The following is a 15,355-nucleotide window of genomic DNA, read 5'->3' on the forward strand; positions in this document are numbered from 1 at the left end:
TTTAGAGTGTAGAGTGACCAGCAGTGGGTTTCAGATAAAGAAAACGAATAAAGTTGAGGTTGAAAGTGTTAACCTTTTAATAGCTGAGCCACAAGCAAGCCAGGAATCCAAATAACAGTGTGAAAGACTTTTTTTTTTTTTTTTTTTAGTTATCTGCATTGCTTAAGTTTGGTGTTGATTGAGGAATGCTTCATGATGTTTTTAGGGTATGTTGGGGCAGATTACTATCCATCCGTCCTTCCATCCATATTGGAACCCATCCCAGCTGTCTTAGGGTGAGAAGCAAGTTACACCCTGGAACAGTTGCCAGTCCATTGCAGTGCTAACACAGGAAGAAAGACAGCCATTCATGCTGACATTCACACCTCTGGCCAATTTTGCTTCCTTTGCACTCACTGTGATGCAGTAGTGTTAACTGCTGTGCTGTCCTGTTGTATGTGTGATGATTTTAAGTTTCCAGTAATCTAGTCACCTGCCTTTAGTCAGGCAGTAAAAAGCATTGCCAAAGTGCTGTAGAAACCAAACATTTTATTTTATTTTATTTTCCAAGTTTTGGGGTTCATGTAATGTTATTATTTAGGAAAGGAAAATATAATACTGCATTGCATTTGGGAAATCGATATTGTAATTTGTGTATATTAATTTAGATGTATTGGCTTCACAGCTGTCTAGCTTTTAAGCATCACGTTGTTAGCATCAAAGCATTTACTCGTGTATTGTGTGACTTGCTAAATATAGTTTGCCCTGTTTTGTGGCAAATGTGAAGCAGTGGTACCTGCACTGCTGGTGCACGAGGGTTTGATGTGCAACAGGATGTAGACAGACAGGATGTTTGCACTGTGGTTAACAGCTAAGTGCAGCAGACCTACTTTTCAAGACTATCTTTATTATGTCACTTTTCCACAGGTGGTGCCCAGGATGACACACAGTTGTAGTGTGTTATGATTTATATTGTAAAATCCCTTTTTAATACAATGAGGCTGATGTTTACTATGTTTTTGACATTTCCTTGTAGAGCTTGGGATGGCACAGCGCAAGTTCGCCCAGTGCCTGGGAGAGTTTCAGTTTGAGTACATTGGCGATGCAAAGACCGATGATGAGAAATGTATCGGTAAGTGTGGGCTAACCACCTCATATTGAAGGCGCTAACCATATGTTTTTTGCCAACACGTGCTGTTAGACGAGTGCAACTGATAATTCTAATATCTTTAACCCTGTATGTGTTATTTTTTGTTTTTTCTTCAGATGAGTCTTTGCAAGAGTTCTCAGCATTCCTCAAAAACCTTGAAGACCAAAGAGAGCTGATGGTGAGAGTGACCCGTTAGAACCTAATTGAAAGCCCGCTGTACCTTTTTTGTGTGTGTGTGTGTGTGTGTGTGTCTAGTGCTCATAATGTAGGATACTTGTAGCATATTCTCCAGCTGTTGTTGCAATATTGTTAGCGTTTGCACATATCCTCCCCTTCTGGCTGTCTAAGGGTCACTGTCACATGCCCTGCCTGGGCGTGGCTACAGAGAGAGCAAGAGTCCATAACTACATTACGCACAACACTCATCACACACCCAAACTTTAAGTACCAAGCCAGATCAAATAAAGCGCTACCACCAACAAGATCCACAACAATGCAAGTGTTTATGACCGTATATTGCCATAAAGCTATTCTGCCACAGGTAGCAATATTATAGCTGCCAGTATAACCACAAAAATCCCATCTAATAGTGAATTGATACACTTGTCAGTGCTACTCGTTTGAAGCATTCTTACAATGCAGATGCAGACTTTCCAGCCATCTTCTTGTAATGCCTGTCTGGGGTTAGGGAGTGAACCCATCATCAGTAGCTTGCGGAGATGCCTATTACAGCATCATGCTCAGACCGTAAGCACAGACTTAGCGCAGGAATCCTCAGAGTAAAGTGCGATGACATCACCATGCAGCGTAAGGAAAAGTACTATGGCCAAACAAGTACAGACATGCTTTGTTCTCAGCACAGAAGAAACTCTGGAGTAAAGACGTTACGTACAGTAACTTTAATAATGCACTACTGGAAGACAAAAGTTTTTTTTTAGTAATTAGTAGTGTTTAGAGGTAAAAAACGAAACATTGAGCCGCTCAAATGTTGGCATATTATCAACTTTTAAGAAGCCACAATGGAGCTTCAGCTTTAAATCTCCACAAAGATTCTATTGATACTGTTTATATAAAGTTACAGCCATCTTGGCTGAGAATGATTGCAGTACAGTTTTTTTTTTTTAATACTTATTTATGTTTTGGGTTGGGGTTTTTTTGGGGGAGGATTGGCAGAGGATGAGCTGGGAATGAAGTCCCAATGTTTACACTTACAGTTCAATGTGATCTTGACTCACTTTGAGATGGGGTGGCTGTAGCTCAGGTGGCAGAGCAGGTCAGCCACTAATCAGAAGGTCGGTGGTTCGATCCCAGGCTGCCTCCTGGCTGCATGCCAAATATCCTTGGGCAAGATACTAACCCTGTGTTTGCCTACTGGTGGTGGTCAGAGGGCCCGGTGGCGCCTGTGTCCGGCAGCCTCGCCTCTGTCAGTGTGCCCCAGGGCAGCTGTGGCTACAATGTAGCTTGCTATCGCCAGTGTGTGAATGTGTGTGTGAATGGGTGAATGACTGAATGTAGTGTAAAGCGCTTTGGGGTCCTATGGACTAGAAAAGCGCTATACAAATGCAGGCCATTTACCATTGAGCAGAGAAGCTGCCGAGTGTGGCCTTATACTTTGTCTGTTTACCTTGCTGGCATGCTAATAGACAACAACTGGTGCAAAGCCAAATATGCTCCAGGTGGTAGTCCACAGTTTTTTCATGTGGCAGTTCAAGTATGTAAATATGGGCCAGATAATGTGTCACCAAGGAAGGACAGTAACAGATAAAAATTGCACATGTTCTTGTCATTGTTTTGCAATGTGCAAATGTCTGAAAAGCATGGCAGCATTATTAAAATGAAAGGATGGATTATGCAACATGGTACAAGTGGCAAGAGTAGTGGCAAGTAACTACAGAGAGCCGCTCGTTCGTTAAGACTGGAAAGTTTTGAATGTCGTGAGTAAGTAAGTAAGTAAAAGTTTTATTAATGAAGCATGTCACTGAAATGAGCACTAATGAAGGCATTTATTCTCCGTAGATGAGGAACATCACAGAAACCTTAATGAAACCTCTGGAGAAGTTCAGGAAAGAGCAGCTTGGTGCATTAAGGGTAAGGGCCTCTCATTCCAAAATCTATTTCCCTTAAACAGTCTGGTTTTTGTAGGCTTGATGCCCTTAATAACTATAAAAAATGCATTTGTAGTTTCTGTAGTTAATGTTTAATGGATTTTACTACACATACAGCTTCTTACTTTAATTCCCAAAAATAAGGAAGTATTTCTTCTCCTTTAATTTTACTGCTTTTTTCCCCCCTGTATTTTGTTAAGGCGGAAAGAAAGAGATATGAAAAGGAAACAGAGAAATACTACAGTTCTTTGGAAAAGCTTCTAAATATGTCATCAAAGAAGAAAGAGCCGCAACTGCAAGAGGTATCTTTATCATTGCCTGACCGCTCTGTGTGACGTACATGATATGAATTTATTATGACAGTAAGATTATTCAAGCAGATGTTTTGTTTAGTGTCTGAATTCCGGTTCTGGCTTTATCGTTCGGTGCCATGAGGCTGCAAAACCTGGTCGACTGCTTTGGGTTTCCACTGGCATGCCTTGCAGCAATAGTTTTCCTGGCTTGTTTGAAAAGGAAATGTGTGCTCTTTTGTACCGCACCTCTGAGGTTGACCGTGGCTGCTGCAGTTTGTGGATCAATCCCCGCTGCACTACCACAAGCTGACATTTTTTGAGTTACGACGAACTGAGCCACCTTTTACAAAACAATGTTTTTTTGTGTTTTGTGATGAAACCCTGTAAAGCTTGCCCGTACGTTAGATCCACCAACCAGGGGGTGGTTAGAACTGTTAACATCACGACTGCGGGGTTTTGTATTCTTTGGGACTCTTATAAGACAAGAGTCTGTGGCACCAATACTGATTTTTAGCAGACTTGTATAAATAGACCCCATATTTCATTCCTTGCTACAAGGGTCATGAACTCCATCAGCTGTTAGGACAACTCAGTGAACAGTTTATACTAAATATAAACCTGGTGTGTGAACTACAAGTGAGAACTTTGGTATCTGTAGTAATCAGAGCTGGATGTTTACTTGACAATATTGAAACAAACTTGCTGTAGTGTGAAAATATGCATACTCTATGGCACTTAAAATGTATTTCTAGTATTCAAGCCTTGCTGCTTTGTAGTTCCTGGATGGTTATGATACTTCTGGGCATTTTTCAAATACTAATAATCACAGAAATGAAATAAGTAGATCTTTTCTTTGTTCAAATTCCCTACTGGTAGGTTAGAGTTCAGTGTCGCCCCTTGTTCCGTAGATGTGAATACTGGTGTGTCTTTTCTCACCATCAGTCAGTGGGGTTAGCTCTGGCTTGCAAAGCACAAGAAGCAGTGATAATGGCCAGATAGATAGATATCAGAAAGATTGTGTTTCTCACTTTATCAACAGTTTGCACATTAAGCTACAAGGAAGGAAGCCGTGGTGTCCTGTGCAGTCTTTGTATGGTCTGAATGACATTTAAGTTCGCTTTGACTTGTACTGCTTTTGCTGTCCTTGAAGACGGATCCCTGCACTTCCTTCAGTTTTCGTCTCTTTCCTGTCAAAGTTTTAGCGTGTGTGGCTTTTCTTTGTCCAAAGAGACAAGAAATGGAGGTTGATCACACAGCAAACCTGTTTTTTTTTTGGTGGGGGTGGTAGAAATTAGCTAAACATTGGTGTCAGATTTTGATTTACTAACTTCAGTATGTCTTCTATACCAATTTAAAGCCATACCAAGGTAGACCTCAATGTCCCAAATTGCACCAAAAAAACTAAAATTGTGATGTTTCTTCTTTGCTTCCGCGCTTCTGCCTGTAACTATAATTATGATGGGGTGTGTTCTCCACCTCTCCAGGCAGACACGCAGGTGGAAATCATGAGGAGGCACTTTCAGGAGGAGTCGCTGGACTACGTGTGTAAACTGCAGGAGATCCAAGAGAGAAAGAAGTTTGAGTGTGTGGAACCGGTGAGTAACTGACCTAAAATGGCATAAAAGCACTGGCGCGGTGTTTCATTCATACCACAATGAATGTCTTAAAACAAAACCGATGTGCTAGTGTATACAGTACATGGGATTAGCCTGATTTACAGTAAGAAATGATGGATTAAAAGGTAGAGCTCTATTTCTAGGGGTGCATTTTCAACAACCCCACACTAAATCGAGTTGGTGTCTTTGAAATTTCCCCTTGTACAAAGTGTGCCTACCTTCTAATAGATGTGAAAATATTTGTAAGTAAGGATCTACTTTCTTGGGAAACGAAATCTGTAACTTTAATACTGACTCAGATTAGTAGATTTGTCACAGCTAAAACCACTATGGAAAATTACAGATCCCGACACTTAATGTCAGATACAGATGGTCATAACAGTATTGCTTTATGACAGAAATCCCAAACCCCTTCCGTATTAAAACGAAAAGGCAATATGTGAAGTCCTACACCGTCACAAGTTTTTGCCTGACTAAAAGTTACTAAACAATTCCATCGTATCCTGTCATTATGTGGATATAGTTTGCAAGTTTCTCTTTTACTTGCTGACCTTTTATCTCTGGTCTTTTTCTTCGTCTCATGTGTTTTCCTTGTAGATGCTGGCCTTCTTTCAGACAGTCTTCACCTTTTATCACCAGGGCTTTGAGCTCGCCAAGGACTTTGACCATTATAAACGAGAGCTGCAGATTAATATTCAAAATGTAAATAATACTTTTTTTTGCCTAATTGTTACCATGATAGCAAATGTTTATATATGTCATTTCCCTTGCACTTTGAGAGGAACAGAAGAAAGGTCTTAAGTGTAGAAAACAGAAGATTAAATTTTAACTTTTTGGTCACTAAATAGGGAAAAAGGCCTCTTCATGTTCCGATCTAGTATTTACTTGTCTGTTTATCTTCATTTGGCCATCAACTCCTGAGAAAAATATGTTTTGTTTTCTTTACCGCTTCAGGTCACACCTCTGTTGTTTCGATTTCTCCTATCCTGCAGGACACAGTTTCATTCTTACCTTTACATTTATATACTGTAAATTAGCAGCTAATTTCAAAAAGTTGAAGGTGTTTTATGGAAGCCATAAAAATACAAGCTGTGACTTAATGAGGCCTCTGGAGGTCATCCCTACCAAGCGGCCGAAAGTGACTTCCTGGAGTGTGCGCTTGCTTCCTCTCCCTCTTAGACAAGGAATCGATTTGAGGGCACTCGGTCGGAAGTAAACGAGCTGATGAAGAGGATCAGAGAGGCACCGCAAGAGTACAGACAGACGAGTCCCATCAGTTTTGAAGGCTACCTCTATGTACAAGAAAAACGTAAGACTTGTTTGTGATCATGTAATAGTATGTGTATAACATTTTAGTTAATAAAGCGCAGCAGGCAGCCAAACTCTGAGCGACAAAAAAAAGCACAAATATAACTCTTCCTTATTAGAAGGGGATTTTTTGTTGTTGCTGCTAATCAAATGTGTAAATGGAGGTGATATATCAGATATTTTTATGTAAATCAGCAGCAACGTTGCTGTAGCGTGACACAGAAAGTTGAAACACAGGATAAGTTCCTGAAGTTGCACTTGTTGCTGACACTGTAGATGTTTTAACTGAATTTGCTTACTGCTGCGTATTTTTTTGTCACTCGCTCGCTAAAAAGGACATTGCGAAAACTGCGAGCGTTATCCGGGGAGAACCACACTGGAACTGTCAATTGTGTGTTAGCGTGTTGCAGCAGAGCCCAAAAGGGCTTGTTATGACTTAAACCACATGAAATGTTTACAGTATGTTGTTAATATTTGTGTTTCATCTAGGGCCACCTCCTTTTGGTTCAAGTTGGGTCAAGCGTTACTGCACATTTGTTAAAGAGCAAAAGATCCTGCACATGGTGACTTTTGACCACCGATCAGGAGGAAAGATTGTGAGTGGAAGTGCCGCACACTAAAAAAAAATCAGACTCTGTTCAGTCTTTTACTTTCCATTACAACGTTCATTTTGTCATGCATTTTCTTTTTTAAATAACCAACCATATTTTGATGTTTTTTTGTTCCAGGGGGAAACAGAGTCCATCACACTCAAATCCTGTGTCCGGAAAACGACAGATGTGTTGGACCGGAGGTTCTGTTTAGACCTCGATATAACAGATCGGTATATTGTAACTTACTATGTTCTCAAACACACTGTGATAAAATCTTGCTTGTATTAAACTTGTCGTTTAATTTGGATTACTGGTGACACATTATTTGTTATTGCCTGCTGGATGACTTTTGCTTGAACACAATGTAAATGTTGTCCACAGACTGTTCACAGAGCACATAGATCTGTTTTGCTAAAGGGCTTAGCTCCACACACACACTTGGTGTTTGTTGCTATGTTTTGGATAGCCGAGGGCAGCACTGCAGGGGTTGTTTTGGAGGACCGCCCTCACGCATCATGCTGTAATATATATCCCGTTTTGTCACAGAACTTAACCCTGCGCCGCCCCTTTTCTGTAGTATTAATAGAAGAGCAATACCTTAAATTTAGAATGGAAATGTCAGTGCACACATCTGTTCGCCCTGTAATGAGTAACTTGATACCCATTTGTTCCTACATGATTGGAAGTGTCATAAAACCAGCTGGCCTCTTCTTTGTAGTACAACCAATCTAAGATGTATGTGGCAGAGGGTGTTTTTTTTTTTTTGCTTTTTTGCAAATACATTTCATGCACTCCTTAATATTTTACAAAACTATACCTCTGATGCTTTTCCTAATACAAGTGTGGTATGGCTCTCTCCCAGGCCAGGAACGGTGCTTACAGTGCAGGCTCTGTCTGAGGATGACCACAAGTTTTGGATGCAAGCCATGGGTGGGAAGGAGCCTGTGAGTCAGCTTTCACAATGTCATCATCTACCACTCACTCATGGAGTTTTAATACATTCTCTTTAACTGCCATCTTGTAGAGAGCAAATACATGTAGCTTTACACCAACATATACTTAGAACTCCCCAAAAATATATTGCGTAAACTTTAAAACTCTACGTCTGTGTTTTGTGGTTGTTACTTTAACAGGTCGGACATTATCTTATGAGGACTTATTCTAAAGAACGTGGAAGTAAGGATCCAGCTGTGCCAGACACTGAATCTGTAAAATTATGTGATATCACAATTTTATAAGCATCGGTGTTTTTTTTCGTCTTCATTTTTTCCCTACCTGTAGTCGACGCTCAGTTGGATGACGTTGGTTTCAGTTTTGTGAAGAATTCCATCAGTGCAATAGAGAAAAGAGGTGAGCTATAAATATATTTAATAATGTAAATATCTGATGCTAGCATATGGAAAATTGCAGGATAAATTTCAGTGTTGGTGGATAGTAATAATAGTAGGTAACATGCATGCAAGCCTTTATCTGTACACAAGGGGGCAGACTTTCTCCAGTATTGAAAAGGCAAAAGACTTCCCAGCATCACCTGCAGGCACCTTGTACTGAAGACATGCAACTGCCTTTTCACGGCATTATTCTTACTTATTTGCTCTTATCTGGCCACCTCTTCATAAAAAGATCCTCTAAAAACTGATATTTTTATGCATGTTGTTACCTCATAATGAACTTGGTTAAAATTGAAATCATGCTGCAAATATATTATTTCAATAATTGTCATTATTGTATTGTAAGTAATATGCAAGTAGAGGTGTATTATTTTTATTATTGTTATATTCTAGGCATTAATGACCAAGGCCTGTATAGGGTTGTGGGGGTAAGCTCAAAGGTCCAGAAGCTCCTCTCATTAATGATTGGTAAGTTCTTCATTCTCTTCTTTTTCTCACATAGATTTTTAGTTTTTTAAGTAAGGACTGAATAAAGTTACAAATTTTAATTTAATGCCACCGCACTATCTCTGTGAAATTAGGTCGCCCCTAGTTAGTTGAATATGCTGATGTAATGGATGTGTCTGGATGTGTCTGTTAAGGGTGATATTAAAAAGATAGCGATTGGAAATCATCCCGTGACTCAGCCCACTGGTACCCGTGGCTCTCTGAAGTGCAACAAGTGCCAGTGTGTAGCTTGGCTTCGCTTTCATTCAGTTTTAAGCCCCCCCGAGACAACCCAACGAGGTCCATCCTATTCACATTCTTCTGCTTTTTGGCTTTTCCTTCATTAACACGCCAGTAGGATGGCCTCTTGTGTGCTCGCAGATGGCTTAGTCTGTCAGTTGCCTTTCTCAATTACCTTTATGCCTCTTACTCGTCTCGAATCCCTTTCACTCAACTCCCTTTCTATAGAACTTGTCCTCTGTCCTTTCCATTGCTCCCTGTCTGCTCTCTGGTTTCCTGCTGTCTCCAGCAGACACCAGCTCACTTTCAGCTCTGTGTTCAGAATGACAACAAACTCAGGCAGCCGCCAGCCTGTCTCAGCTTCCTCTCCAAAACCTTGCAGCCTTCCAGCCCGCCGACTCATGCGGTAGACTCCATTAATGCTCTGCTACGGAAGTTTCTTTAAAGCCTTAAAGTATAGAAAACTTCCATCACTAGTCTTGAGAATCTGCATGTTACTCATTTAAAGAAAAATAACGATTTAATCTGTGCCTAAATATTTCTATCTAAACGCAACTCGTATTTTATCCCTGAAATGACTAATATGTATGACAGCAGTTGTGTGTTACTTCTCCACAGACACATTCACAAACATTTCTTGCATACAACAGTTCACAGTGAGTGGGTGAAACAAGCTTTAAACCCTGAAGAAAGACTTTGGATCCTCCCACACCTCCTCCTTTTCATCTCTCACCCACCAACATGGCCACGGTCCAATCTGAGAGGACAAAGTGATACAAAATTCTCCCATCATATTACAGTACAAACAAAGAGAGCGGCACCTATTGAATGACAGACAACAATATAACAGGAAGAAACCTGTAAAAGTGAGCTCCGTTCCCTCTCTGACCTGTCTGTGGTTCAGACAGAACGGGCAGGGCAGCGTGTGGTGTCGGTGGCGATATGGTCATAATAGCTGCTGAATTGGAGGTTTTGGTCCTCCAGATGTAATTGCATAGGTAAATTTAATGAATGCACATTTCCAAGGAGCAAAGTCAGGCATTTAATATTTTACAGTTCAAAGCAAAAGTTGTTAAACACTGAATTAGACCTGAACAGATGCTGAAAAGGTTTATGGTGCACCTTCATTGGTTAAATGGTATCGCTTGAATACTGACCCGCCAGGCACACTGTGGCCTCTTTGTGCCCAAAAAACCCAGATGATAAAGAAGAGTCATCTGTCACTAGATGAACCAAGCAGGCGGTTAGGACATTTTGCAGTGTGAGTGTGCACAGCGCAAAAATAAACTCATGCAATAGCTGCTCTGAATAGCCACACCTGAAGTAAGAAGGAACTGTTATTAAAATGTGAGGCTAATGAGGTGCTTTTTTGACTGTATAATTTATAGAAAATTAATAAATGAAAAATCTTGAGAGAAAAATTATAACCTACGACTCCTTTCTAGTTTGAATGTCGGCTATTTTTGGTTTGAGACCTTTCAGGAAAGGTGGGGATATAGGCGTTTCCTAAATCGACCGAGATAGAGTTACGGGTAAGTGGTTAACCGTGGGTCAGGCACTTTGGAAGAATTACCTGTGAGCTGGTTGTTTGAGAATAAAAGAACAAATCAGTCACGCAGGAAGCAAACACTGACAGGTGCTGCATGTGGTTGTTGCTTCATCTTAATCCTGAACAGCATTTGCTTCCTCCCTTCTTCTTTTTCCAGTTGGCATCAGTTGCACATCTTAGTCTTTACATTTTAGTGCCACTGAACATCCTTACAGCACATACGTCACACAACCATCGCTTCATTTCCAATTTCTGCACATCACTTGTTTGTTCGGGTTTGGGTCAGGATGTGGTATTTACTTATCTCATGAATAGGCTTACTTTCATACTGGTCCAGGCTTTCAATCAGCTTATCCTCAAATTTGAAGGTCTGTGAAGGAGAGTAAATTCCCTATTTTTATTTAACAAACTTTTCCCTTCTTAATATTTTGTGTATGATGAAAAGTTTTTCTGCTGGTGTTATGTCACTCTGCCGCTGTGCTTATTAAGTCCCCACACAGCACGGTGTTGGTTGCCTAGTCTTTATTGTTGCTAACACAAAAGAAAATAATATAGAACTGAACCTCGGTGGATGCTGTGTCGTTAACAGTTTTGCAATCAGTGCTCCTCCAACTGCTCCAGCTGTGTTTGTGCATACACCGACCTGGCCAAATCAGGCCTGTTTTTGCAAGACTACAGCACCTCTGCAAACTCCATCAGTCTCACATGTGGAGACACACCTGGCTACACATGCTTCCTAAAAACGTTTGCTTTCAGAAGTTGACACTGGACAGGCAATTTTGTGGATTATGCAGACGGAGAGACACGCGGTCCTCTTGCCTGCAGTGGATAGATCAAATAAAAAATAAATAGATTTCCTATTAACAGACCACCTAACACCCGTGAAGCTAAAGTCTGTGTGGTGGCTAAGACCCTAAGCTGTACATGTGTCAGACTCCAAACACTTCACTGACACATTGCACTTCCTCTGTAGTTCATCAGAGGCTACTTACGGTGTGACTAAAGCCCCCCCTACCCCACCCCCGCAAATTTTCAGCACAACACACCCTTGGAGTCCCTGTGGAGTCAGTGAAGTAGTAAGGGATTAATTAAACTTGTAATGAGTATAAAGCCAGCAGCCCTCTACAGATGCTGCAACTTCCTTCCATATCCTCTGGGGCGAAACGCGACCCCCGAAGGCTAGCAGGAATGCTTTTTATCCTCATATGGCTAATTACAAGTTACATATTTAAATCACATATTTGTTGTGCATAATATGAACAGGGTAGTTAATTGGCGCCTCGGTGCGAATACCTCAGTCAGTGAGTAATTGCAGTGATGCTAAGTTTGTGATTCTTATAGATGAGAAGAGCGACGAAGTGGATTTGTCAGCCAGCGAAGACTGGGATGTTAAGACAATAACAAGTGCACTGAAGCTTTATCTGAGGTAAGGATTAGTGTGATGTTTTAATGTGAAAGACACGCACACACCTGTGAGTTATTTGTTTCACCAAGCAGTGGCAAGCATTGATACTAAAACATTGCAGCACAGCAAGTGTTTAAATAAGGTAATTGATTCTTCTGATCGCTTTTGCAGTCACTTCAGCTCTAGACGTTACACCTAAACCCTCTGGTTGAATTGTACCTATTAACAAACTTTTAATTAATTCGTCTAATTAATTTGAAATATGACAAATAGAGCTTACCGCCATCCCTTCTCAGCAGCTCAAGAGTACAGTAGCTTTTTGTCTTCATTAGATGTTAATAGCTGCACTGTTAAGAGTGCAGGAACTCTTATTTGGGGGGAAAGTCGCTTAGTAGGTAATTATATTTTTTCATCTTATAAACCGTCAAACTGTGCTGTTGTGCATCCAAGCAAGTCTATTTCTGACCCCACGACAACTCCTTTGATGAATGCGGTCCTTTCCGCTTGCTTGAATGCGAAACACTGCATCCAGCGTCGATGCTTTATTTTATAAAATGGCTACAGATTTAATTATGCAGAGTGCCTTTGTATAATTAACTCCTTGCGAACTCATAATGCTCATGATATGCATGTTCCACAGTCAATAACTCCTTCCAGGTTGGCAGCGAGTGTGGGTGAAGTTCAGAGATTAAAAATGTAGTTTGGCTGCAAGAAGATGAAGCGGTATAATTTTAAATGCCAATCTGATTTTGTCGACATGCTGTTGCAACAAATTGAGTTGGCTTTGCTTGTTGCTTGATTGGAGGAAAATTTGCATTTAAAGTTGGGAATTTGCCTGCTTTCTTTTATGCATATTAAAAATACTAAAAAGAAACTAATACCGTTTTTTGGGGTGGGGGGTTTCGATTACTTGTTTTATTTTGTCACTATGGAGGTCTTCAAACAGTCACTGCTATGTAATTAGGATGTAAATGATGAACCTAGTCAGGGGGGTTAAACTTGTGTGGACTGACCACTTCCAAAAAGCAGACTGATGGAGAGGACTGTGGACTCTGGGACATTACTTAGTTGAGAAGTTTTACCTCAGCATTTTAGTTACCGTACCCTTATCATTATTGACGTGCTATATTAAATCAACACAGTGTTTTTCTAATTTGTCTTTTACTTCCATGACCTGCTGAAGTAAAACGGCCTCAATCTCCTCAGTTTCCTCTGAGGCTAAGTAGCTTTGGCCACTATCCAGCTGCAGTGTGAAAGTACCTTCAGATGAACTTGGTTATCTCAACGCGTGCACCGTCTAATTCCATCTCCTGGCCTGGCCACATTAATCATTGCTGTGTGCAGACCCTATAAAACAGTGTGCCAGCTATTTCTGTCCCTCTTGCTCACTTTAACTCTCCTTCTCCCTCCCACCGCCCCCCAACCCGTCTCTCTTTCTCTCACTATCTCTGCGAAGGAGCCTTCCTGAGCCGCTGATGACCTATGAACTTTACAAAGAGTTCATTAGCCCCGCAAGTAAGTTCTACCGCCTCATGTACCAGCTCTTCATCTGAGCGCAGACCATACGCAAACAGAAGTGTATGTATGTGCCGTATCAGTGCAAAATGGGCATTTTATCAATTGAAGCAGCTGAGTTCATTACTTAGTTCTTCTTCGGGGGGTTATTGAAAAGGAGCAGTGAAGTGAGACACAGTAAAAACACTTTTAAATTAAATTTTACTAACTTTGTTTAAACTTTGTGCTTTTAAGGGAAGTTGGGAAACAGTGGTCACCTTTCTTATGTCTGAAAGCTATTGTGTGGTGTGTGCGTGTCTTGATTGCTAATTATCGCCTTTTTATGTCTTCCTGCGTGGTATCAGTGTGTTACTCGCAGCACTCAGTGCATTTGTTCTTGATTCTAACCCTACCAAAGAGGCTTTCAGCTCCCTTTGGCTTAGTTGCATTTGTCTTTTCATTGCAGATGAGCTTATTCCAATCTCCATATAATCGCTACCTGTTTAACATGGGACTAAATTTGTGGCCAAAAAAGCCATTAAAGATCCTGGATCAAAATCATCCAGTGACCTTGAAGAGGAAAAAAAAAGAAGGGAAAAAATAGGGTTTTTTTTCTGCCCACATAACATAATTTCTGTATGAAATGTTTTAAATCAAGCCAAACTTGAATCTTATTACAACAAGTGCTATAATTGGATCAGGTTGACATTTTTATCAGGCGCTCGCAATGCCCTCATAACGAGGGGGGAAAAATGGATTAGCAATGAATATTTTTTTTGATGGATGACAGCATCCATAAGAAGCTTTTGCCATGTTTAAATCCTTGTCGTTCCCATAGTAATGATATTTTGTGTGCCTGTGTGTGTTAGCGTGTGGGCGGTCAGATGCCCATGTGTGAGGAAGTGTTTAAGAGATGATCTTGGGGGTTTTAACACAACCCTTTATACGGTAGCGACAGTAACGTAAAGCTATCTTCTCCGCCAGCATAGTGGTCCCTGCTGCCAAATTCTGGGAGGCTTCAGACCGTATATCACCATCACACCTCTTCTTCATTTATTTGAACTGGGATGTATTTTCCTCTAATGCTTAATCCCATACACTTGAGAGGGATAGCCTCTGATTGTTGCACGCTTAAAGGTCCACCAACTTTTGCTCATTTTAAAACATTCCCAGACTTCCGATAAATACTTTTAGGCCTTTTTGAAGTAACATAGAGCTCTTTACCTCGAAACCTCACTCAAATCAGCAGCGACTAGAATTTTTCATCATCTATTTAAATTTCCTACTGTACAGTGTACCATCTGAGCTGTGCTGGCTCCTTGCCATGCGAGGAGCACAGAGAATTCCTTGTAGTTTAATATGAGTACACGGCTGTTTCTGCATTTGAACAGAGGGCGGTAGTCCCGAGTCTCGCATCCAAGCCGTCCACTGCCTGGTCCACAAACTACCGGAGAGGAATCGACAAGTCCTCGGGCTGCTTATGAAGCATCTGGCCAAGTGAGTGTTCATAGTTCCTTGGTCATAGTTCAGCCAATCTCCACCCCCTCTCTCTCTCTCTCTCTCTCTCTCTCTCTCTCTCTCTCTCTCTCTCTCTCTCTCTCTCTCAGTTCTCTCTTTCTGCTCTTCCTGTCTGTCTCCTTATTCTCACTCCACATGCTTTTTCTCTCTCTCTCTCCCTCACTCCCACTCTTTTCACTCCCCCTTCCCTGCTGTCACTCCATCTCTTCTCTGTCTACTCAGTGACTG

The 15,355-nt window shown here is 41.0% G+C and overlaps 1 protein-coding gene across 2 annotated transcripts in view; it reads left to right on the forward strand.

The window, feature by feature from the left end:
- arhgap10 (Rho GTPase activating protein 10) overlaps positions 1-15,355 on the forward strand; it is a 51,504-nt gene that overhangs the window by 14,194 nt on the left and 21,955 nt on the right. For both annotated transcript variants that reach the window (XM_026171355.2, XM_026171357.2), the window contains exons 2-17: positions 1,016-1,111; positions 1,246-1,307; positions 3,146-3,217; positions 3,435-3,536; positions 5,012-5,122; positions 5,741-5,845; positions 6,323-6,452; positions 6,941-7,047; positions 7,180-7,274; positions 7,907-7,988; positions 8,178-8,220; positions 8,326-8,394; positions 8,829-8,903; positions 12,052-12,136; positions 13,572-13,630; positions 15,001-15,106. In XM_026171355.2, the coding sequence (XP_026027140.1) occupies positions 1,016-1,111; positions 1,246-1,307; positions 3,146-3,217; positions 3,435-3,536; positions 5,012-5,122; positions 5,741-5,845; positions 6,323-6,452; positions 6,941-7,047; positions 7,180-7,274; positions 7,907-7,988; positions 8,178-8,220; positions 8,326-8,394; positions 8,829-8,903; positions 12,052-12,136; positions 13,572-13,630; positions 15,001-15,106 (1,399 nt within the window). The remainder of the gene's footprint in view (positions 1-1,015; positions 1,112-1,245; positions 1,308-3,145; positions 3,218-3,434; positions 3,537-5,011; positions 5,123-5,740; positions 5,846-6,322; positions 6,453-6,940; positions 7,048-7,179; positions 7,275-7,906; positions 7,989-8,177; positions 8,221-8,325; positions 8,395-8,828; positions 8,904-12,051; positions 12,137-13,571; positions 13,631-15,000; positions 15,107-15,355) is intronic.

This window comes from Astatotilapia calliptera, chromosome 6 (genome assembly GCF_964374335.1).
Source record: "Astatotilapia calliptera chromosome 6, fAstCal68.1, whole genome shotgun sequence".
Lineage (NCBI taxonomy): Eukaryota > Metazoa > Chordata > Actinopteri > Cichliformes > Cichlidae > Astatotilapia > Astatotilapia calliptera.